This window comes from Melopsittacus undulatus, chromosome 1, assembly GCF_012275295.1.
Source record: "Melopsittacus undulatus isolate bMelUnd1 chromosome 1, bMelUnd1.mat.Z, whole genome shotgun sequence".
NCBI classification, from domain to species: Eukaryota; Metazoa; Chordata; class Aves; order Psittaciformes; family Psittaculidae; genus Melopsittacus; species Melopsittacus undulatus.
Window position 1 is genome coordinate 142045666 of NC_047527.1, and position 26233 is coordinate 142071898.

A 26233-nucleotide genomic window follows, 5' to 3' on the forward strand; every position below is an offset into this window, starting at 1 on the left:
GTAATAATGTCTTTCTTTGAAGATGGAATCTGATGGGTAAGTGCCTACTGGAACCCCTGACATGGGTCCAGCCCTGCTGGGTTGGCACAGAAGGGCACCATGCATCTCTCAGCTCACAGAGGTCCATGATGTATGCTGCAGCTGGCTAAAACAAATGAGAGCTACTCTAAACTGGGTTTTGCCTTTCCCTCAAGCATGATTTTACCGTGCACAAGATTTTCCCACAGATAAAGGAAGTGAGGCTGTAAGGCTTGATACATTTGAGCTAACTCTTATCAAAGAGAATCAGATCTTAGCAGAACCCTTTAAAATACAGACCGTCTGTAGCTGATCTGGTAAACTGGATTCTGTTGCCCTTCAACAGGCTTAATGGAGGCAAAGTCTCACTTTGTTCAAGTGGTACTGTGTTCACGTAAAGGGAACTAAGATTTTACCCTGTGCTCTAAAAAGAACTTGTTGAGCAAGTCGCACTGCTGTGCTGTGGCTGCCTGTGCCAGTCCAGAGCTACGGACCTACCATAAATTCAGCTTAATTCGCCAGTTAAAATGCATTTATGGTTGCTCTGTGATGCTGGAGTGATGCAGGGCAGCCAGCACTTAGCAGTGGCTAGCAGTGACCTGGCTTTTTACAGTAGTCATTTGTGTTGCTGCAGCTGCGCTTTAGGGCTTGATTCTTATTTGCTGATTTCACGCTGGCTTAGAGAGAGTCCTCATTTACACTGATAAGATTGAAGTGCCTTTATAGCTCCCATCAGATCAGGCAGTGACTTTGAAGAAAAAAAACCTCTGATTTTAGACAAAGAGCTGGAGTGTAATAAAAGCTGCGTGTTATCCTTCACAGGCACCTTGAATAAGGCCACAGGGAGCGAAAGGGAAAGACTGGAAAGCACAGCCTTTTCTCCTTTACTTTTATGATTTACATTTTCCTAGGCCGCTGATTTTTTTGGTCTTTAATTAAAGTCATAAGAGTGGGTGAGGTGGGTGCTTGTGTCTAATAGATGACCACCTGTGTCACTTAATGACCCGAGCTACTAATTATAGGTGGAGATGACTTCAGAGGGCTATTTGCAGTCAGGAATTTCAAGTAGCAAAATTTTTCTGCAAGAAACGCCCAAAGTGTTTGTTTTCTGCCCTTGTTTAAAGGCAAGGATAACCAGAAGGGTTGACACCACAGGGGAAAGGCAGGCTATAAACAGGATATTTCTCCTGCCTGCTGTCACACGTGCTCTGTTGACATTCCTTAATGTGCTCTGTGGCCTTGGCCATCGCTGACTCTGCCATAGAAATGTGACACTAATGTACAGTGATTCTGCCTGCTTGTGGTGTTTCATTCATTCTCAGCATTTCGGGGAGAAAGATGAATTGCAGTAATCTCATTTTCAGTGCAGTAGCCTCTTCTGAAGGACCTCTGGGTAGCTTGGTAATACCGCTAGTTACAATGACATTCAGCAGTGGTGGGGAGTTTTGTTTTCTCTGAGGTTGCCAGCTCTTCCTCAGCCATCTGTCCTTTTGTCACCGTGAGAAATGATTCTGGAGCTGTGTGGTTCATTGGGCAGCACTTAAGACCCCAATGATATTTTAACAAGCATATCATGTAGCTCATTGCTCATGTAAGTAAAGTGGATTTCTTCAGTGGGGCATGTTTTCTGTCTTGTGATGGGTAGCAGTCATGAATTACTGTCTGAGCAGAGTTTAAACACTATTTACTTGTGTAATAGTAATTTTACTGGATAATTTAGACTGTTTTCTGCTATGTTCCTTCAAGGGGAGAAAGATGCTTTGAAATCACAAGGACCACTCCTGAAGAGAAAGAGCAGATCGCTTGCCTCATGTTTTACTTCCTTAATGGCAAGAAATGGTAGCTGTGGATTTGGTTCGCTTGCAATAGCTTTTTGTCTATTTTGTTTTTCCAGAATAAGGAAGTGACATGCAAAAGGGAGAAGTGTCCAGTGCTCTCCAAGGACTGTGCTCTCGTCATTAAGCAGAGAGGAGCTTGCTGTGAGCGTTGCAAAGGTGCGCTTCCCTTCCTGTTGTATCCCTCTTCTTAAAATGTTATCGATTCACATCTGTGTTGCCAGAGATTGGACAAAGTTGGGAGCTTCTCAGCTGGGACTTACAGTCACCAGAGGCTAGAAAAGGACATTAACCATAATTAAAATTAATAGATTTACAAAGCTGGTGGAGAATGCATAAATTCATGCATGTGTCCTGTAATTATTAGTTCTTGCACAGCAGCAGTCCTTTAGAAATACATCTTTACTGTGCTTTGCTGACATGTTGTCAGTCTTTTGAAGGGATATGTCTTGTAACTATCAGAAATATTTTAGATCAACAGCAATTTGCTAGTAGCAACCAGTCAGTACAAATTCCTTAACCTTTTGTGTGGCTGGACAGAATAGGAATAAGTGCTTCTGAGTAACGAAGAGCAGAGTAGTTATCCAGGACTCTTTCTTTTTCTCCTCATATTAGAAACAAATCAATCAAACACTGTTTATTTTCCTAAATGTTCCTGATTAAAATCATCATATCATGGATGCTTTTAATTAAATCTGAAATGGGCAAAAATCTGAACATGTACATTTATTTCTTGACCAACGATGTATTTTCCAAGCTCTTTAGAATGAGATATTTATCCTATATATATATATATAAAATTAATGAATTGTGTAAGCATTCTTATCCATGAAATATGTGTAAGTAGATGAAGTTGAAAACCAGTCATTTTTTTTATACTGATGCAGTAATATGCTCTAAAATACTGATTTTGCTGAGGGACTGCTAATGCAGTCAACGAGGTGGAGAATGTCAGACTGAGACAGCTTTATTTTTCTCTGTTGTTTAATTCCCCAGTGGTGACGGAGTGTTTCTGAGAGGGAGATAGGGTAGGATAAATTGTTGGGAGATGCAAGCATTTATTGCCTTCCCAGAGGGAAATACAAATGCAGGAAAACAGATTATGCTGAAATTCAGATGGAAGAGACATGATAGATATGTGTTTTTCCTGGATGGTTGCAGAAGTGTGTTAGCTGCTGTTGTGCTCATGCTTTGCTTCTGTGCTGCAACTTTGAAATAGGTTTGGCAAGCCACAGTTTGAGGGTTTGTCTGGAAGTCTGACACTTAAAAGGAACTAAAATAGAAAAGTTAAAGCATTACTGAAACAGATTTTACATAAATTAAATGCAATATATTTCTTTTGTCAAATTGTATCTAATGTCAGCTTTATAGCAAAAGATTCCCAAGTGTTGCTTTGAGCTGGAGGTTGATCTTTCATTTCCATAATGGGATGTGTAGTTGGCAATACTCTGAAAATTTTGTGCATATGTGCATGCATGCATACATACAAAATGATTCTACACTAAAACAAAAGGTTTCAAAGTTGAGGACACAGATACTATTTTAATATTTTAATTCAGACTCCTTGTAAGTTTCTCTGTTTATCCTGAACTGGGGAGAGTACCTACAGAACATAGGCTTGAGCCTGTCATCTGCAGATTGCCTGACATCTCTAAAAATTAGTAGAAACTGTTCAAAAACAGAATTAGGAGGCACATGGATAATTGTAATGTGAGGGGAAAGAGTTATGTCTTACAAAAATGCTAGTCATTCTAATGTATCAGTAAGCATATGGACAGAGATATCCAACTAATAGGCATACAACAAGATCCCTCACCAAAAACTACCAAAGAAACTTAAGTAGCCCTGATTTTGCAGAGAAGCGCTTCTCATCAGTGAATAACTAACAGGTGGTGACAATGAATGGTTGTTTTCATAGTGGAAAAGGTTACCAGCAGATCATAGCAAAGATCTCAGTTTGTCAGCGTGCTCAGAAATGAGCTAGAAAAGGGGTGAAGAGGGACAGAAAGCTTCCTGGTGGTGACCTGATCTCTTTGGCTTGGTAAAGGAGAAGGGCTGCCTGTGAGGAGTTGAGAAGGGTCTTAACATACTGCACAACTGATGACAAAATGGCAAAGGAAGTTAACGTGGATGGGAATAACGTGCGCATGCAGGACAAAACAATCATAACTACAAATACAGTAACGGGCTCTGAGCTGACGGTTATTGATTAACAACTGTTTCTCAGTGTTATAAAAGATACTTCTCTGGCTGGATCAACTCAACCCCAGGAGCTCTTCAAAGGGAAAACTGAATGTTGGGTTTACTAGGAAAGCAGTAGGGTACAAACCAGAATGCCCTGATATTTTTCTGTGTGAGACCACAGTGTGTCCACTGAGGCAATATCAGATAGGCTGCTTGTTCTCTGTTCTATGGAGGCTAAGGTAGAGCTATGGAGCTTGCACTGTATTTTTCACTTTGCCATGGGTATCTGCTGTTGGCTGCTATCAGATACTTGACTAAAACCTCATTTCTGAATGAGTTTTTCTGCTCTTTCTGAAAGGTAAAGCAAAATATGAATCTGTATACCTATAGCAGTCCTGACACCATACACTGTCATCAGGCTATTCTTGTGCTATGGGAAGACATTGATGGAGTCAGATCTGCCTCCTGAGAGGCTGCTTGCTCTCTTGCCACTCCAAATGCTGCTGAAGCTCTTGCTGTGTAGTGAGGGTATGGGAGTATTTGGGGAATCATGGGTGCAAACGCCTGCCTAGCACTTCACCTACACCCTTTGGTGTCCCAGCAGCTCTCCAGCACTCCCTGTGTGGAGCTCAGATGCAGTCAGGACTTTGCCCTGCAGCGCTTGTTCTCAGTTCTCTTTTGTCAGCCCGCCAGAGTGCCCATAGGGAATGCAAGCAGGAAAAGGGAAGCAGGGCTTTTTTTTTTTTTTTTTCTGATTTATTCTTTCTATTTTTTAGACTGGTTTCATTTCATCTAAACGTGAGAAGAATGTTACAAAGAAAAGACATCAGAACCTGATGGCTTTTTTCTTGGCTTCATTCCCGAAGCCTAGAAGAGCTTAATCAGCCTTAGGGGCTCTTGCCAGCTCTCTTTGATAGCTTCATATCTTCCTACCTTGTGAAGAAATGAATGAATGAATGAATGAATGAATGAATGAATGAATGAATGAATGAATGGTTGCTGTCATTTGAGCACGTCAGCAGCATGATGACATCAAGACCAAAGGGTATGTTTCCAGAACTAGCTTCTGTAGGAAGGAAACCGCCACTCATGAGTCATTTGTGACACTGCTGCCAGGATATTTTTTCTGTTGTGAGGAGTGCATAAGGACTGGGTATGTAGGCCCAGTATCTCTAATAGCAGAGAAGCAGTCTGATACTATATACCTGCCATGGTGCATCCAGCTGAAATCCCATATTTAGAGCTGTGCATACAGGAGAAATGGGATTGTTGGCAGACAATGGTGAGCATTATCTCCCTTCCTTTGATTTGGGTATTTCTATGCTTCTTAGATAATATTTTGCACTTTATTTCATTTTTCTTTATAAAAAAAGTAAGAAACAGCCTCAAGTATAGCTTTTGCAGTCAGAAAACTCACTGTGGTGGAAACAACATATTATCCTTCACATATTAAAAGATTTGGCTTTACTTACAATTTTAATGCTCCAGACTAGTCGTGTGTTTGAACACTGTTTTTGTCTTTAAGCCCATAGGACCTTGGATAGTAAAATCAGTGGGGCACAGCTCTCTTTTGCTGTGTGTTTGTGCCGAGTCTGGAACAGAGAAATGTGAGCCCATGATTATGGCTCCCTGCTGCAAGGACAGTGCAAACAACTAAGTATAATAGTGCAGATTTTCAGAGAGGTTGGTCTTCTAACAGGTACTAAATGCAGCTTATAAAACATACCCTATACCTCTAGCATACTATTCATTTTGAAAATACAAAAAAAATTACGCCCTCTCATTACTTTAACATAGGATAAACAGGCCACTTTTCATCTCTCATTTTATTTCATATGTTTAATGAAAACATATGAGATCACTGAGATGATAGAAATAGATTTGGCAGCATTTTCTTACTTAGATGGAGACCTGTCACTTGGATGTAGAGCTCTCTACACTCTAATAATAACTTATTTGCTCTCTGAAGAAGTGGTATTACTGGCTCAGGGCTGCATAAAGTTTGCCTTTCTAAAATGGTGCTCCATATTCTACTCTCCTATCCTAAGAATCTGAATTTTCTATGGATGTGCAAAGACAAAAGTGGTGGGTATTTGTAATAAGAGATTTCTTCTGAAGTTTCTTTCACTTCCCATGTGCGTTCTTTTTGCTTTTTCTGTCCTTGTAAACTTTTGAGAGTTACTGTGGGGTTTTTTTTTGTTGTGTGTTTAATTTTCATAAATCAGTGAGGTTCGCGAGCTGTGCTTCATTGATCTGGAGTCTACAGAGAATGGAATCACAGCCCAGGCAACAGCAACACTAGTTCCCTGTAATATTGAATATCCAAAGCTATTGTATCTAATTGTGCATTTTTTGGATATCAAATATTATGGTTGAGGATTGCAGCCAATTTCAGCTGTTAGGGCTGGCTTGCAAGGGAAGTTAGAGGGAGGTTATGAGTTTATCAGTGCTCTGGGTACTCTACTAAGGCCCTGCAGAGGCCATACATGCATTCAGCACTTTGCTTGTGGACACCCCTAGTATGAGATACTTGATACCAGTTTGGTGCTCTGCTGTAACACTGACCCGGCTTTGTGTGGGGCCCTGCTCAGCACTATAAGTTGCAGCTCATCCTTGCATGCTCTAAGGCAAGCTTGCAGATGCCAGGGTGCAACCCAATACATGGAGGGAGGGCGATAGGCTGGGAAGTTCATAATTTAGTCCTGGCATCTGTCAGAGACAGGTTATGGAGAAAAGTGTTTGAGGACATAATGAAGGCTTACTTTTTTTTGGCCTTTCTCACTGGCTCTTAGTCTCTCAGGCTTTTGGCAATGTGCTCCAGCTCTGAACCAGGACTCCTGTGTCTTGAGGCTGGAGGTTTACCTCAACTTTCATTCAGTTTCTAGCTTTGTATTTCAAACAAAGGTAGGGATTTTGAAGCAGTGACATACAGTCACTAAGGACAGAATCACCCAATATCAGGTTATGCCTAAGAAAAGGTCTCCCTCTCTCCATCCTTCCCTTGGGTTAACTGTTCTTACAAAGGTCTCAGCACATACATTTCATACCCTTGAATATCTGGTGTAAACTATTGTGTTCAGTTGCTGCCCAGAGCTCTTTATGAAGTATCTTGTCATGTTGACATAAATACTTTTGCTGCCAAACATCAGTTACCTGGAATTTTACAATCACAGAGCAGTTGCCCAGGATGCTTGGATTAGAAAACAGCATGAGAGCTCCATGGTCATACATGGATGCACTTATACCTTGTGGGTGGACATTGTGCCCAGTGAAGCAAAGGTAAAGGAAGCTGAAGACCAGGATGGAGACTTCACACAACATACACATGTAATGTTTCTCTGGATCAACATGATAAACATCTTAGGACACTTAATACTGGAATAAGAATTTCTTTTACTATTTAACTTTGAAGCTTGTAAGTTGTACTGATCATGAGGAGACTGGGTATAAATGGCAAGTAATTGTGCCACTAAACAACATCATTCATGACACCCTCCTAACCATGAGAGGTCACAGCTGTCCAGATGCCAGGCAAGCAAGTGCATTGAGCTCAAGATTCAATGATAGCTTTAGCTATAAGGCATTTGGATTGCAAAGTTCTTCTGGACCTGCAGAGTGACTTTTCCCCACTCCGTACTTGTGAAACACAAAACATTTGGGAAGGTGAAATTCAGTTCTGGTAGGATGCAGCAGGCAAAAACAGCACTGGGAAGAATTGATGTCTTTGTTTCTGCTGCTCTTTGCTCAGTGAATATGAGCTGCTTTGTATCATATGCCTGTGAACTGTGGAGTCCTGGCACAGCTCACCCCTATGGCCACTTCACTCTGCTGTGTTGTAAGCCCTTTATAAGGCCGACATGCCTTGCATCCCCTGAGTATTGTAATTGCAGTGGCTCAGCTGCAAATAGGTTTGATTGTACTCAGTTACAGAGGAAAGAGTTGGATTTTCACTGTTTAGAGTTAGGCTGGATAAGCAGGGCAATTTTGTATATACTTTCATGCTTCTGTGTTGACAAATGAGGACCAGGCTTGGCCAATAGGAAGTTGAAATTTCTGGTAGCTGTCAATGGCTTTACCATTTTCAGATGTCATTAAGACACGTGAAAATCTATTTCACAATGGTGTTCACAGTTCTCTTATTTTGACTAACAACTTTCCTGCCCAGGAAATAGTGCAGAATGTGCAAGTTATTGTTTTGGGTTTTTGTTTGGTTGCAATTGGTGGGTTTTTTTCTCTTTGGCTTGAGCTGATATTTAGTGTTAGCATGCCTGGATACCTCCCTGAGGATTAATTTATCAAACACTAAATAAAACATGTCTTCTGACTGTTTTCTTTTTCCTAATGTTTATTTTCCATGCCAGTAGAGAGGTTACGTTTTTTAAATAGAAAGTGGAGGGAAAGCAAAAAAAGACTTAATAGGAGAAGAAAGATGCTGAAGAAATGAGGGATGGGAAGGCAGTCTATTGTGCACCAATCTATCACTTTCTCTTGGGAGAATAAGGAAATGACTTGTCTATAAAATTCTCATTAGCCTAAAATAAGCAAAAATCTCTTCTGGAATCTTATTAGGCAATGTCAAAGTGAGTAATAAAGGCTTGTTTTTAATGAACTGCTGAGGACACTGGCTGAGCTTTAGTGCTACTAAACTGTCTCTTACAGTCCATTTCCCTATCTTCATATGATACTCCTCTGTGCTGGGGTGTGTGGGGAAGGCAAAAAAAGGGTCATTTAACAATGTTGCTGGATTTGGAAAGACAAATGGCTTCCTGATTGTTAATTTGTCTACATGCCAATAACAAAATCTGCTATAATTTGCCTCTTTTGTTAGTCGAGTCCAGTTCTATGTGAGGATGCTTGTGTTTGGATTAAATTGCTCTCTTTCAAATTAAAGCAGCCAGAGGTTGGTAGAGCATGTTTGAAAGTTAGGTGCTGGAGTAAGGCATGTATGCCATTAAAATAAAGCAACTAAATTGGAAAATTAGAATTAACTATTTTATAATCTTTTTATCTTTTGTGCAGGAATGACTCAAGTCTATAGAATCATTTTGCCTTTATGAGGTGGCTAGAAGGGAATTAGCAATTTCCACTGCATATAGAACAGTGATTGACTTCAAAGTATTCAGTGGTTTGGTTTGATTCAGATAAGCAACATTCAGCTTGCGTGTTTATCCAGGACTTATCTGAGCTATTTGAGTTGAAGTAGGTAATAGGAACAAAATCTACAACCAACTGAAAGTTAATATTTTACATTAATAAAACACCAGCTATTTTTAAAGAAAGAATCAGGAAAAAAAATGGGACATGCTCCTTGACTGATACAAATCACCTTAGCTCCATTAAAATTGATATGGACCACTGATATTTAACTTCCTTCTCTATGTGGAATCCTAAAGGGATACCATATACTGGGGTATATGTCGTGGGATCGAATTTACCAATTAATGTTGATTTTTCATGTATTCCTTAGAACATTCTGAAGCTTTTTGGGTTTCCCCTCTTGAAAACCTCCTCTGTTGCCCTTTCTGTTAAAGTTTTGGTGTATGTATTCAGGCAGAGTAAGTGGATGGTGTTTAAGTGACTGTGCTAAGCTCTGATCTTGATTGATTTTCTCTTGCTCTCCCTTTCAAATGGTGGACGGAGACAGTGGGTTAATGTAATAGCATTTCCAAAGGGAATTAGAGTGGCTTTTAGGAACTTGAAGTATGTTCTTCCATGCTCTCTTGTAGAAATTGACATCGGGGACTTTGCTGATGCCTTTGGACATGAGATATTCAGTGATTGCTACTTTCCAAGCCAAATATGGTGGACCTTTAAGCATGGGTGAGCTGGAATGGCTCAACTGCGCTGGCATATGTTGTGAGGCAGGTTTCACTCAGCTGAATTTAGGTGAGGCTCATAAACTTCTGTGCTATGAGAAGGTGGTTTAGGAAACTGGGTCTGTGTTTGCGTCTGTCAGCTGAGAGATGTGTACATCGAAAGTGAGGTTCAGAAAAACTAGCCAGGACATGGGCTTTGTTTCTTTCTCCTTTTGAAGAAGAGAAGTGGGTGTAGCTCTGGGGCATTCAGAGATATACCCCAGAGTGCTGGGGTACATCTCTCTCAGAAACAGAGACTCTAAAGCCCTTCCTTTCTTCTTTTCTGTTTGCCTGCCATTCAGTCTTCCTCCAGCTCTCACCAAGCCTGCTTGTGTTACTGGGTAACTCTCTACTTCCTTTGTGCTGTTTTCCTCCACTGAGCATCTTCTGAAATCCAGCTCCCACTGTACTTCGTGTTGGTGCTTGCATGATGCTGCTCTACCTCCATTACTCTGCTGGCCTGTGGCAAAGCTTGAGAGCAATCTGTGTCTCCAATGCTTCTCCAGGCTGTTCCATCCTGGTACCCAAGCTCTCTCTGCCATGGTTACTTCTGGTGCGCATCCCTTAGTGCTGCCAGCACCACATATCAGCAACAGAAAGGGCTTGTGGGCAGGCAGAGTTTGGCTCCCCCCTTGCTTCTTTCTACAGGGGCAATGGCTGGTGCTGCAGGGTAGAGGGTTTTGTAGCACAGCTTGGCAAGTGAGAGCAGTGGTGACTGCACAGATGCACCACCTTCATGCTTTCTTGACCAGACTAATCCTTGAAGTGCAAATTTCAGTTTCATGTGCACATCTGTACATGCAGATTAGCCCAGGGTCATTAGCTTTCTGACAGAGGAAATGTTTTTCAATTAAAGAACATAATTGGTGAACAAATATGCAAGGTATTTTGCAGTTGCTAGTTTCCAGCCTGGCCCTTGATTCTGCACAGTGCTGAAGATATCAGACCCATCTTGTAGAATACACACACACAGAGCACAGCTTGTTCCATCTTGAGAGTCCAGCACACATGTAAGCTCTTTCTCAGACTGGGATCAGTATGGCTGGGGTTTCTGCAACTTGAGGATGCTAAACCATGCTGAACAGGCTCTGGGTTTGCAGTGAGCAGTGATACTGCACATTAGCTGGATGTTTTTCAGAACAGGACTTCCAAATGCATAAGAGGAGCTTAGGGCTTCCTGTATGTCTCTTGAAATGTTGTATTTAATATGCTGCGAATCTGAACATTTCTTCTGTTATTCAGAACAGGGGCTTTGCTACTTAAAAAGATACGACATTCAGAAATACAGTTTGTAACCTTTCAGTATTGGTCAAAGATCAGTGGCTCTTAGGCTACTGACCAGCTCCTTTCAAAACAGACCTGTTTCAGCTTAGGCAAGTTAAATAGCCTCAGCATCTGCAAATTTCTCTTTTGTTGCTTTGTTTTTAGCCTGGAAAAAGCATCTGAATACTGCAAATCCTGAACTTCAAGTCTTCTATTGTTTAAGATCTTAACTGGAGGCAGTTAACACATTTGTAATTGATCTTTATAAGCTAGGTTTCCTTTAAATTTTGGGTTGAATTCAAAATGATTTTGTGGGGGGTTTCAGTTCCTCAGCAGCTCAGAACTGTGACCCTCAAGTTTTCTTACACAGTTTTGCTGATGTTATTTTATAATATATTTTATATCTGTTAAAATATAAATTAAATTTTTTAAAAAAGAAATTAAATATTTAATATTTATATTTAGACATTATAAATATTTATATTTATAAAATATAAATACATATTTTATAAATTAAAACTAAAATATATAATATATATTTTTTAATATATTTCATATGTTTACAGTTATTTTGCTGATAACTCGCCTTAGTTTTCAGAAGGGAATAAAATAGAGCCCAAAGCAGCTCAGGTCAGTGCACCTTACACAAAATAGAATGACTTAGGGTAGCTGCTGAGGTGGCATGTGGGAAGAGGATGGTGCTGTGGGCATCACTGGACTGACTGTAGTTTTGTGCTGGGTGGATCTCTGTAGAAGTCTGTGTTTCAAAGTCTCTGGCAAGACTCCTCTTGGTTTCACAGGCTCTTTGATCAAGCTCATTTTGGATGAAATAGACTAGGGAAAAGCCTTTGGAGCAGTAAATGGAAAATGGGCATTTTTCCTGCAAAAAACAACATATGTGTTGCTTCTAATTGTATTTATTTATTTCTATATTTATTTCAGAAACACTTTTGGTCTCCAAAGAATTAATTTTTAATTGAAACAATTTTGCATTCATAAACTGTTTTGAAACAAATATTTATTCCACTCAATATGTCTTTTCTAGTTGTGCTTTTCTGCTGAGTTCTTTTATTCTTCTTTGTCTTCCTTTTTGGGTTTCCCTTTATGCACAATACCAGAAAAGAGTGAAAGAGTGGGAAGGGAAGCTAGTAGGAACATGTAATAAAAGTGTGGAAAGTAATGTTTATTTTATTTTGAACAAATGTCTCAATGAAGCTTCATTTTGCACAAAAAAAGTGTGTGCTGAGCCTGTCCACAGGCAAGACAACTTATTTTCTGTTAACAAAATTGTCATGTAACACAGAAAGACATGTCAAGCCAAACCCTGTGGGACTCCAAAATAGCCCCACTCAGAGATCCACTTCCCACACAGAAGAGCTTGATGACCTTTAGTTAGTGTGAATGTTGATCCCTTCTGTCACAGAAGTGAAAAGGTATAAAGGAGGGGTAGCTCTGCTGATGTCAGTTTGTCCATGCTGAGCTGCCCTGGCTAAAAAGCTCTTCCCAGGGGGTTTGGTTAATGGATGAGGATAGCATGGCCAGGCTGGATGCTGTATGTTTCCAGCTCTTCTCTTGCCCTCCCTCCTTCCTCTCCCCCCGCCACTATGAGTGGCGGAGGAGCTCCTGAATGGGCTGCAGAATAAGCACCATTTTTGGGTAAATTGTCACTAATTTTCCTTTGCCTTGAATAGTCATAGTAAGGAGTTTGGCCAGTCAAGCATCAGAGCAGATGGTGGTGGTGCTGCCAGCCCTCCCAGGACATGACCCTTCTTGTCAGTCCCAGCTCTAAGCTCTACCTCATTTGTTCACCCAGGAGAGAGGATGGATTGCATGTAGGATGCTGCTCTGTGATTCTCAGCAGCAGCCTCCCATGACATCACTGCATTCAGCTGAACTGATGTGCTTCTGTGTCTTCCTCTAGATTGCAGTTTTGGAGGACATACATACAACAGCTCTATGAAATGGCACCACCCCAGCAATCCCTGTGTTACATACCAGTGCCAGGTGAGGATGTCATCAGCATCGTGCTAATGGAGTTGTGAGCTTTTCCCATGAAATTCTGAGCCTTTTTTTTATCTGCTTCAAGTAACCTGAAATATTTTATTCCCAAAGCACAGTATGGACTTTGCATTTAAAGTAGTTTAAATCCACTCAGATGCGGCTAGCTATAACCAAACATTCAGAATAGGTTTTATGTGACTTGAGTACCACAGTACCAAAACACTGCTGAAGGAGAGGGAGGCAGCCGTGCCATTTCCTGCTGTCTTGATATTGAAATAAGCCCTCTTTTTCTCAGCATGCTAAGCCTTTTGTGAGATACAAATAATTTTACTAAGTAGTATTTCACTAAGCAGACACTTTTATGTTTATGGGTTTTACCTGGGATGTTCTTTTAAGAGAAAACCACAACAGAATCTTCTTTTCCTGGGCTTCTGCACTGGAAAATACTACTACCCAGTAGTATTTTTGGTATCTTGTCTGTCTGCTACCATAGCATTTGCAAGATTGTCCATTTTCTGGCACAAAACAAGGAAGCATGTAGGAAATTTTAGTTTCTGTCTGTGCATAGGTCTGGCATTTTTTGCTGACAATTTGATCTGGTTTTAATGGTAACACTCAGGCAGCTACTAAGAATTGCAGCTATTGGAAAGAGGAGAAATGAATGAATATGAAGTGCTTCTACGAGCAGGAGAAGTAAATTTCAAGATGTTTCTGTTTTTCCGTGATGCTTCTGCTCTATGAAACACACCTGTGTTTTTAGAGACGTACACTGAGAAGGATGACACTAGAGCAGCTGTATTCCTTATTCTTGCACGTAATGAAAAGATACAATGTGAACTCAGATACTCTTATAACTACTAATTACATGAAATGAGCAATTCTTTATTGCCTGTTTTGGCGCCTAAATGCAAAACTGGGTGATGGTGTTTACCCTTGACCCACACAGTTCCTTTGGCTTCAACTGCAAAACAAGAAAAGAGCAGCCTTTTGTACACAGATCCTCACACCCAGATTTGTTCAGGAGGACTCTTGACTTCTCCAGCAAGGAGTACAGGAAATGTTAATTTGCTAATACTTATCAGGCAAAGCATCAAAGATAAGCGTCTCCCCTCTACAGAGCAAGATGCTTTTATCTGCTTTCTAGGTCTTTTTAACTCCAAGGGGCGAGGGATGAGAATGCCTTGTGTTTGGCCTGTGTTCACCAGAGCTGCATGGCAGATTACTGAGCCTGAGGATTCCTGATAAAGTGGGATTCCTTTCCCTAAGAAGGTGCTTAGTTTCTTACCTGATGCATTTTAAGGCAAATCCTGTGACTGGAGTCAGAGAGACTCAAGTGGATCTTTTGACTGTGGATTAACCTGAATTCCTGATACAAGGCAGCAGGTACAGAAAGAAAAGAGGTTTTGAAATCCAGTGCTCTGTGGCATGTGATGGGCTTTAATTGTACCACTCGTAATAGTGGATTTTTGCTTGTTAAAGCAACCTCAACTCAAACAATGAACATGTCTGATCTGCTTCTTTTTCAGGAAGGAGTGATAGTAGAATCAGAGGTACAGTGTGTTGTCCCTTGCAAAAATCCTACCAAACTCATGGGAATGTGTTGTCCTGTGTGTCCAGGTGAGATTTCATACGAAGATGCTGTTCCACATGTGCAACTGTATTTCTAATGATAAGCATCATTACCTGGGAGACTGCCTCTAACTTCTCCATTATACTTGACAAAAACGGAGGCCAGTGGCTTGCAGTCCATTAAATGACAGACCAGCCTTAATATCTTTTAGTGGATCATAGGCAGACTATTGCATAGGCAATGGCTTGTGTCAATATTCACAGGTGTATTTATGTCATTTTCAGAGGATCTGTCAGTTGGAGTTTCCTGGCTGATGGCTGGGGTTGTGTTAGGGGGGAAAATATAAGAGTAATCCTGAAAAAGAAAACTACCTTTGTGAGGCTAATTGCTACCTATAGGCTAATTAGAGGCTCTGTAGGTAAGCACTGCTCCACTTGTGATACAGTGGGTTTATTATATTCTAATCAGTTATAATTTCTGCCAACATATAATATAAGCTTGGAGGTAGGAATGAGTAGTAAAAGATAAACAGCTTGGAAAAGTGTTTTAAAGCCACTTTCAGTGGAAGACCTGACTTAGTCTTGACTTCACTGATGCAAATTTGTCTGCTGTAGAGGGATGTTTTGTTCCCCCAAAAAGATATTTAGGGGTTCTGAAGGCCTTTGTAAAGGCTTCTGAAGTATTTGTGTCAGAGAGGATGGTAAGATTTACTTTTCATATTGTCCTGCGGTGGGGTTATAGAGTATTGTTACAGAGAAAAGGCGGTGTGCTATCCTGAGCTAAACTTATCCAAATGCTATTTTCCAGGTTGTATATTTGAAGGGAGACTTTACAATGAAGGAGAAGAATTTAGGCCTGAAGGAAATAAATGTACCAAGTGCTCTTGTATTGTAAGTATTTGCCTTTTGGCATTGTATCTACCTGTATGAACTTCAAAAGGCACGTTATTATTGCCATAACAAAGCAAAAAATATAAGGAATTCAACATTACTATGCATTCTTCTCCTAGAGTTCAGTTTTCTATTGAAGACTTCACTGTAATAATACATTCTATCACTCATATTCTTAATTTATCATCTTTTTCATGAACTTACACCATACACAAAGCAAGGTATTTGGAAGAGGCTCAATGTGTTAAATTAGTGATGCTTTTATTTGTAGTGGGATCATGCAGGAGACAGAAAGCTTTTTGGGCTTCATCTATCGATCAACATTTATTAGCTGTTTCCTTGAAAGGGTCTTTTGCAAGGATTCCTTTCAGCTGTATGTGGTGAGGGCCTTTTCTCTGAATTACTGAGTGAAAGGATAAGGGTAGCCTCCTTAGGCTGTCCCAGGTGGATTTTGGCTTAATGCTTAATGAAAAGGTCATATCCTGGAATTTATTCTTGACTAGCAACAATATAGAGAGGAAGTAATAACTGCATCCTTTGGGTAATGAGCACGGGCTTCTCTTTCACTTCCATTAAGCTTAAAAGATAATGCTATATGAGTTGGGGCAGATAACTTTGACTTCCTTGGTGTGATCAGTGAGACCACTAAAATGCAAAGTTCAAATCACTGCTTTTGTTGCAATTGATGAGCTGGTTATCAGCAGAAAATGCAAGGCTGGGGAATTTGCATTTCAGTAGCATACCAAAAGTTTTGTCAGTACCAGGCACAGCTCTCCTGCCTCATGAAAATAAAATAACAAAGGAGAGAAGGACAGAGCTCAAAAATTAATATGTATTTGTACGTAGACACACATACACACTTGTAATGAAGCTGCTGCAGAGAACTTGGACTCTTGTGGGGAAAAATACCTGGTGATGTGCAAAATTAATTTACACTAAATCACCACTGCTGTTATGGAGAATTGGGCTGCTCAGGTAATTGTGTTTTGTTGTTCTTTTGATGTAGGTATTTGTTTATTTATTAAGTTTTAATCCTGTAATAATGAAAATATGCCATCGCAGTGATATTATATGCCTTGGGCTTCAGTTCAGTCCCAGGCTGAGGAAAGTTGCTCCCTCTGTACTTGGTTGGTCCACACCTCACTTCAGCTTCAGCTGTAAAGCAGTAGCTTTCCTTAGTCATGTTCCTCAGGGGAAGACAGGTCTGAATGGTTGAGAAGTCTGTGGAGACATGCTTGACTATTTTCAGGCTTTCCTTTGCTCTTTCGTAAGTGCTGTACAGATATTTCCTATTGCCCAGATGTTGGTGTGTCAATGTCTCCTTTATCAACTTTCCTTTGCTCCCTAAATAACAAAAGTAATGGTTCCAAAAAGAACATGGGAAGTGGGAGATGTTTGGGCAGAGCAATATAAAGAAATACAGGAACATAGGGTCAGACCTGAGGGTCTGTCTTTGGCGGTTACCAGTATCAGCTATGTTAGAGAAGGAAACACATCAGCTACTGATAGACATTTAAAGTACTGGGTAAGAGGCCTAATGACCCTGTCTGAAACAGAAGGCATGATGGGTTTGGATGTTAATGACACCTGTATAAAATGTCCATCTCTAATGCTGAATGTTACTGACAAAAGAAATATCATCTATGCATAAGCCATACCTGTCCTACCTTGGTTCTCTCTGCAATGCCTTTTTTTTACCCTCTTACCCTTTTCCTTCAGAATTTGGGAATTCCTGTGCAATTTAAATGCAAAGCAAATAACAGGGGCATCCTCAGGGCTGTGATAGCAGCTTGCTGCCTGCTTTACATCCATTCCCTTTTGGGAATGGGTCTCCAGTGAATCTCTTATCTAAGCAGCTGGTGGATGTCTTATTTAGAGATACATATCTAGCCATGCGATGTGATGTGAACAGGCTTGTGTGTGATGTGCTGCAACTTGCGCAGGCTGTAACAGATGAAAGGTGGCTCCTCACTGCAGATTTCTTCCAGGATTTCAGATTGTAACTATTTAGTGAGTCGTTTGTGGAAGTGCAGCGGAGGAAGTGGCCTGGCATGTATTATTGCCAAGGTATGTTGGAGGAGTGGTGTAAGGATTCAAGCCACTTTCACTTAAGGGTGAGTTCTGCTTTTTACCTAGGAGCAAGCTTTTCTAATGGTGCATTATTCTGGACTCCATAGGCCATCATTGTCCCAGGCGTAGCTCAGCCTGAGGCTGCAGGCTGCATTGAACGGGAAAAAAATAAAGAGGGATGGTGGTGGTTTGTTTTCCTGGAGAGATGTAACATTGTTCCCCATTCACTGAATGTATTAAAGTGAGGAATTACGTACAAAAAAGGAATTTTACCATTACAGAATGCACTTAAAAACACATTTCAGCAAGGCTGAACTGCAGGGCAGTCTTTGGAAAGCTCTTTGGTAGTTCAGGTTTCTGGTATTTCCAACTCGGAGCAGTGCCTACTAGATACTATTGAGATCCTAAAGAATGTGAAATAGTTGATAAGATGTTTTTTTTTGTTGTTGGTTTATCATGTATGGCCCCAAAGGGTAGGGAAGGCAATGGCACAGCTACACATGGGTGTTTCACTCTGTCCTTACCTGCCATGCACTAAACTAGTTAATACTGTTTCTGTTTAACAGCACTTGTGGTTCTAGTTATTGTCTACTGAAAACCAGCCCAAACACACTAAACTCATTTCATGGAGATCACTGAAACAACCCATTAGCTAACAAGTTTTGGGTTGCTACTGAGCCAGGCCATTCTTGTGGCAGCAAGGCAGAGATGAAAGCCCTCGTATTCCATTACCGCTCTCTGGAGCTAGCTGCTCCTTGGGGCGACTGAGATTTCTTGCTGAAAATGAAAATGTATCACCTCGCACTCAATGCATATTGCCTGTCAGGGGCAAATGAGCTGGCTTTTAATGACTCGGGTTCTCTGGGGAGAGGCATTTGTGTAAGAAAGGTGGATGGGATAATAGGGATCTCCTTGTAGCCCAGCTGAAGCCAGCTGTATCGCAGTAATTCATCTGCCCGGGCTGTTCCTTGCTTTCCCTGATAGGCCAGCAGCCTGTTCTAGAGAAACCTTGGATATTTTCCCTACCATAAGCACCTACTTAAGTGAAGGACTGGCTGCTTTAATCAAGTGTTATTTCTCAGATACCACTTTTATGAGGTTGAGAGTGTGTTTCTGCTTGCAGTGAAAGCACTTGGCTTACATATTCCCTTTCCTACTGCCTGCGTTAAAATAGCCAGACTGTGATTATCTTAAATGTTTTCATTTTCTCTTTTGATGTAGTGTGTTTGGGAAAAAAAATAAATAGTGGAGGTGGAAGGAGAGTGAGACAGGGAGGAGGGGAGGAGAGGGGGTTTGGCAGGAGAGTGACCTTGCATGAGACTGGTAACCATGGAGAAGCTTATCTGTGAATGGTAGAATCCAAACTCATAACTAGCCCCATTTGACTCACACCCTTGTTACCCAGACCATGGGCGCTGTGTGTTTCGGCATGCAAGGCATGTGGTGGTACAAGGTACCACCATGCTGAGAGCATGCAGCACTATGGACATGCCAAAGCCCAGGACCCGTCTTCCTCCACACCCCTGCTTGGAAACAGTTGGAGGCTGGATTACTGGATTATGGCATTGCTGGGATGGCCGAGAGCTGAAAGCAGGAAGGGCTGCACTGTCTGTCTGCCCTGCAGGGAGGCTGAAAAATTGACGTGTTTAAGTATAACTTTGCAGATGAAATACTGCACTATGAAGCAGTGGAACAGGATGCCCATAGAAGCTGTGGCTGCCCCATCCTTGGGAGTGTTCAAGGCCAGGTTGGACAGGGCTTGGAGCAACCTGCGTCCCTGCCCATGGCAGGGGGTTGGAGCTGGATGAGCTTTAAGGTCCCTTCCAACCCAGACCATTCTATGAGGCACGTTTCAGGGATGACTGTCGGCAGTGTGGTCATAGATATTTGGTCCCCAAGCAGCATTGTTTCACAGAAGCAATGCTGGCCTCTTGGGTGCTATTCTGAAATGATTCGAAGCAAGTGAAACTCAAACAACCTGAAGCAAAGCATGGGAATTTGGGGCCCTTGGAGAGCCAATTTAAAAACAGCCTCTGCTTGATCTCCTTTGCATCACTGAGGGTTTTACACTGCTGCTCAGGCAGGCTCAGAGGGACTCAAGATGCACAGAGCTCCTGGTCTGCAGGTGTACTTGTGGGTCTGTACAGGAAATGTCTTGTCACTTATGTTCCTGAGTGCTAGGGTGCAAAAACTGCATACTGAAAGTTTTGCACAAAGAAAAGGAAATAGCACCAAGAAAATCTGTTTCTAAATCAATGAGTAACAGGCGTTGCAACTGTGATAAGTAATGAGAAACTACATATGTTAGTGCTTTGGACACAGAGGGTGGAATTCATCTTGTCTGACTCCAGCCATACAGAAGTAATGTGTCTGCTCTGATCTCCTTATCTGGGTTCCTCTTAATAGAAAGAGAGAGGTGGGGTGGATTACTCTCTGCAGATGCCTATCTTCCTCCACTAACTACTGGGGGAGCCTACCCGGCTCCCTAATCCCTGAGATGGCTGAAGATAGCTGAGATGGATCCTGCCCTTGCAGCCAGATGGGTGATCAGGCATCCTGATACAGCTTTAAAGGCTTGGCTTTAACAGATATTGGGAGCTGCTGAAATACATTTCCATCTCAGTGAACTGCAGGGGACGTACTCCAATCTACTGGGAAACTCAGGGGAACATGCGATTAGATGTATCCTCAGTGAAGCCTGGTAGCAGAAGCTGTGTCCAAGTTCAGATTTCTGTCCTCAGTGCAGTGCCAAATACTGATCTTCCCAAATTTCCATGTACTCCAGCTGCTGCGAGTCAGCTCCAGACTCCAGCAGATGCTATCTGCCCCTACTTCAGGGGCTAAGAAATGGTGACAGAGTTGTAAGTCAGGGGTAGAAAAGCAAAGAGCTAGTCTTTTGGTAGGAGGACTGTTCACTTTCTTGATGTTAGTGACAAGAAGAAGTGATTGGCTTATGGGCAGCTGCAAATGGAGGGCAGTAGATGTTCAGAAATGGGCAGCACAGGTTTGCTCAATGTATCTGTCTGGGTGTCGTCGTGTTTCCTCCCCCCTTAAGTCTGCAGATGTTTTGCAAGGCTAGAAAGTTGGATTTTCTGACTAGTCTAATAAAACCACAATCTTCCAGGTATGTGGAGATATATGGCTGTATGGCTGTGCAGGTAGGCATGGGAGAGCAAGGACTGGGTATGTGCTGAACTTCAGTGAGAAAAACAATGTGGCATTAACATGCATCGCCATTTTTAATCTTTCTTTTGATTTCTCTCAAAAATGCAAAAATTTTCTCCAACAATGTGTCTTTGAGAAAACCTTCAATAATTTTAACAAAACTCTTGGAGTAAAGTTAAAAATAAAATTAATTGCAATGTTTCTGAAATACAGGCAAGCCCTGGGATAGGAATGCATGTGGCCATAACTCAGCTACACTTGTTCAGTGTAAATTATTTTTATTCATAAGCCCTTCAAATCTCAGACTTTAGAAAGCATCTTTCTGTGGCAAGGTCTCATTTCCTTCCTCTAGTCCTTTAGTCCTTCATCTACCTGTGGAGCTTCCTAGCTCACCTAATCTGAGTCTGTTTCCAGTTCCCTTCATGATGCTTTTAATTTTGGTAAGGATTGAAGGGACCGTTCTGTACAGCAAGAGACTGTGCCCAGTTTAGGCACATTTCCAGGGGAGCAGAGACACTGAGCAGCTTCCTGAAGATGCAGATGATTCTTTAAGGATTACCCAGAACATGCAGCATCATTCTCATAGCCCTTCCTTCTTCTGAAGGAAGCTTCTCTTAGCTCTCTCTCTTCAGTTCAGTTCTCCATTGAACTGAATCCTACCCTTGAGGATTCAGTTCACATTGGCCTTCCATGCTTTAGCATGATTTGTGCTCCCATGGCTCTGCTGTACCTGCAGCTGTTCTTCCTTCTCCATTGTTTCACATAGGCACACTACCCAGTTGTTACTATTTTTGAGATGGCATCTATGATCACCAATCAAAGATGGGTGCCCATTGTGCTTTATATCATAAGAACATTTAATTCCGTTGCCAAGAGGAGAGAGTGTGGCAGAAGAATGTGAAAAGAGATAAAAGTGATTTGGCAGATTTCTGTGGGGAATTTTTCCTGCTGGGAAAGGAGTGTGGAAACGCTGAGAAATTGGAGGAAGGAGCTCTGCCTTTATAAGGTTTGTATTCAGACAGAGAACTGTCTTTTCAGTTTGATGATCTGAGACAGTATTGTGATGATTAATGCATTAAGTGATACTAGAAGCCACAAAAGACTTAAAACTTCCTGGGTACCTGAAGGGCCTGAGTATATGCTGATTAACAGCACTGAAAGAACAACATCTTGCAGTACAGTCAAAAGGCATCCAGGACTTCTTATCATTCAGAGGAAAGGAATGCACAGAGCAGGATGGATTTTGCACTCCTAAAGCATATAAAGAAAAGAAATAATGCAGGTTGATCACATTTAAAGGCTTATATCTAGAGTGTAGGTTGCTGCTGTTCTTGAGAGCCAAGGAAGAGCTTGTGCTGTCAGGTGTCTGTCCCTTGTCTTGTTAAACTTTTCCTAATTAAGAGGCTGGGATTGATTCTTATTGACTAGGAAGAATTAAGTACACAGAGCTTGTAACAGTACAGGAGAGCTGTTAACAGGCAGCCTCCAGTGAGGGGACTGTTTTTTTCTGGCATTGGGCTGCAATGAAGACTGCAGTCATCTGTGCCCTAACTCACTCCTTGCAAAGGCAAGGTACTATCTTGAAGGGAAAGCAAAGCAGTAAGATGGCAGAAAAACAAAGAGCCTGGTTACACTAAGCAAACAAACAAACAAAAGAGCCTGCTGACCAGCAGGGGATGAAAGGGTTGCACGTGATAGTAGAAGTGCCCAGCGAAGACACAGGTTTTGTGTGAAATGGCTGTGACAGTTCTTGTAAGTGGCTTCAAATGGGAATGCGGGTGGCATCTCGTGGGAACGCTTGTGTGCAGAATTGATTCAGGTCTAAAAGATTCCCACAAGTTGTGGTAGGAAGCAGTAAAAGCAATAGCTTGTCAATTAACAGGGCTTTTGTTTGCCAAACATTTTATGGAGAGTCCAAGAACCTTCTGGCTGGTGTTACAATGAAGGAGAGGCTGAGAAGAGCAAGAATGCTTGGCTTTCATGTTTGTCACCCTTTCAGTTTAAATAAACTTGGATGTCACAGACTTGGAGGTTGTTAGCGGATAACAATAGCTAATGGTTGTAGACTTGCACACAGCTCTCTGTGTCCTGAGACAAGATATTTTAGTCTGCACTGTCCTACTAAATGAATTAACACAAGAGAGCTTAATTAACTGCCTAACACCTACTTGGTTTCCTCTCTCTGATTTTCAATAGAGAAAGTAATTAAGTGGTTGGAGATGATACATGGTTACATGTGGGGCTTTGGGATTTGGTTTTTCCCCCTTTTCTCTTAAGTCTGATCACTGTATCACTTTGGGTACTGTATTTTTGTAGTTAATTGTGCTGTTGCTGTTGACTTTGCTCATATTTCATGTTTTCCATTGATCAGTGAAGCTTGAGATCATTAAGTTTGAGTTGCTGTTGAGCTCTAGTGTCATTGCCAAATTCCATCTTGAGTTGCTGCCACTTTGACTATATTCTCCTTACTCTTTCCACTGCATCCTACATTATTACTTATGTTTTCTGCCCTGGAAGGAGCTTGTGTGGATAAGGGAGCAAGTTTCTAACCCCACCTATGAACTATTCTTCAGCTGGGATATGTGATAAATGAACATGTCTTACCAGTCATCTAGAAAGGGCTTGTCAAAGCTCCTTGGATTTCATCAACATTAACATATTTACTACTGTTGTTGCCTTATTTAATGGTGAAAAACAAACACATTGGATAGTAAAAGGGAGGAAAATGATGCCCAAGAAATTATTTTCAGGATTGTGACAGGCTGTAACTTTTTTATACAACTAATTCTCTTAGGCTGAGAGTAGAATAGGCAGAATAATTCAGTGTCTGTCAAAACAGACATAGGAAACAGAAAAGGAAAAATAGAAAGTGTTTTGAGATGTGACAGTGATATATTTATAGTGCCTCTAACCTGTCAGAACTAAAATGTGTCTAGGAGCCAAACTACCATAACATTTTTGGCACTCTGCGTTTAGGCCTGTCAGTCTGAAGGAAAGATGCAGACATCCTTGCAGGCAACTTGGGTTTGTGGTCAGCAGTGAGTTGTATAGCCCCAGCTTCCACTGTAGGTGCTTCAATACGAAAGGTTAGTCCTTAAAAATGCTTTCCAACTCTAGTGATAGACAAAGCCTGTATGTCTTAGCTTTCTTCCAGGAAGTCATGCTCCCATGGTACCTGAAGTTCTGTCCCAAGCATGACTAGAACATCATTAAACTTGACAGTCCCAAGCTTCATTGAAAGCCCAAGAAGTTTTCAACTCTCTGCCAGAAGCTTTGTAATGAAGCATTGAGATTTCCTACAGAAAACAGATGTATGTGGGGGTTTTGTGTTTTTCTTTTTTCTTTTTTAACTGGAGTTCAGGGGTGTTGCTCAATATTTTGTGCTAAAATCATTGAAATGTAAATTTCTTTATTACCCATGCTTGGGCATCGGAGCCAACGCAATTGAAAATGCAAAGTCCAGATTTCCAACAGACTCGGATCTGATGCTTGAGGTGTCTGAGGCCAAAGGGATTTGAATAGGTTACAAGGTTTGTGTGGCTTCCTTTCATTTTTTTCCTTTCTTTCTCCAGAACACAGTACCAGGAGTTTTCTGAGAGTAGGACAGAAGCAAATGTGCCCATGGCAATAGTATCTTTCTTCACAGGAAAAACCAGAGCTGGCCTCAGCTCTGAAAGCATGGCAATGAGCGGACTCTTGTTCCTTTTACCTTCCTCTGCCTTGCACCCAAATATTCCACATGCTGAACAGAATTTTGTCAATAAGACAATGTAGGGGATAACAATTAATTTCCGAGAAGTCTGAGGATTTTGTTTTCAGCACTCAGCCTGTTCTCTGCTCCCTCTCCTTGTTGTAGCGTAACTTTCCTTTTCCTGGATGCAGCTGAACAACAATTCTTCCTTGTAATATCAGTTGCCGATGCACTATTTATTCTTTCAGCAGCCACCTGAGCTGCTCTGCTCTCTGTCTTTTGAGGTCAGGTTTTCTTAATTCTCCAAGGTTCCTACAATCACCATTCCTCCCCCATCTAGGTTTTTAGTGCTGCACTTAAGCAAGTATGAGTATGTACATGTCTGGAACCATGCAAGGAGGGAAAATCCTACATTTAGTGTACCTTCTGCTATCCACTGCTCTTTGTAGTTGACATGTGCGTGTAAAACCTCTTATCAGCAGTCCTTGCACCACATCTGCTACTATGGCTTTGTTTTTCGGTCTGTGAACCTGATTATAACACAGTGAGCATTTTATAAAGTAGCTAAGCGGGAATAGGACCATAAAAGTTGACACCTGGTGGAAACCAAGCCAGGGAGGCATTTTCTTTCCCGGTGGTGTTGTTACATTCCTCGTGGTCAGCAGTAATAGCTCTGCCTCCTGAAGTATGGGCCGTGGGATTTTACTCTGTTCAAATGGGCATTGCTTAAAGATTTAGTGTTTATGGTGTTTGGAGGACACATTCTTGCTTCTTGAGTGCTCAGCGCAGCAGAGGTAACAGCAAGCAATTATATAAAATGAGGAGTAAGTTACAGGCTAACTTGAGGGCTGAGGGAGACGGAGGGAGAAGAAACATGCTTGTGCATTAACAGGAGTAGTGTCAACCTCTGTAGTAGGTTTGCTGTTGCTCCCCTGAGACTGTTTCTGCAGTATTTCTCTGAGTCAGATGAGAGGCTGATAAGGATACTGTTAATACACCCAGTGACCAAAAGTACTTTTTGCAGTTTTCATGAGTGCCTGTGTTTCTATTTCTGTATATCTCATCCAGCTTCCTCATGTTGCTGTCAGTCTCTAGGAAATCCTTTATCTCAGACTTTTTTCAAACTTACAGAAAGAGAAGGTGGCAAAGTAGACTTGGATCTTGCTTGTTCCCTGATACTGCCCTTCAGACCCTAGTGAATAGCCTGGTGTGCTCTGATTATAGTAAGTACTTGCTTCCTTGTCTGACTTCTCATGTAGGGCAATGGATTTCAAACAGAGGGCATTCCCTTCTCAGGATGTGACAGGGTTTAGTGGGGGAAAGCCAAGCCACCCTGAGGAGATAATTTCTTCCTTCTTGATGTAGTAGCAGCAAAACAATGCGTAAAGTACATCATGCTCTAAGGGGGAGCATGCGGGAAAGAAACTCAGTGGCACCCTGGAGCTGCTACAGCAAGGGAAGGTGCCAGCTTGCCCATAAAAAAAGAGGGATGTCCAGATGGTACAGAGATAAAAAGCTATTTCCAACTCCCCACAAATTCCTTCATCTCTCCTTCGTTTTGAACTCTTATAGTTTTCTTAAATACTTAGTATTATTAATGTGGGGAAGGACACCTAAGATGTGTCCTGCAAGTGGGCAGATGAAAGCAAAGGCAAAGAAAGAACTCATAATTTCCAGTGTGCAGGATTTAT

General features: G+C 41.5%; 1 protein-coding gene across 2 annotated transcripts in view; it reads left to right on the forward strand.

Annotated features, from left to right (window-relative positions):
• Positions 1-26233, forward strand: part of BMPER (BMP binding endothelial regulator) — a 147931-nt gene that overhangs the window by 26847 nt on the left and 94851 nt on the right. For both annotated transcript variants that reach the window (XM_034068249.1, XM_031042434.2), the window contains exons 3-6: positions 1913-2012; positions 13077-13159; positions 14683-14773; positions 15534-15616. In XM_034068249.1, the coding sequence (XP_033924140.1) occupies positions 1913-2012; positions 13077-13159; positions 14683-14773; positions 15534-15616 (357 nt within the window). The remainder of the gene's footprint in view (positions 1-1912; positions 2013-13076; positions 13160-14682; positions 14774-15533; positions 15617-26233) is intronic.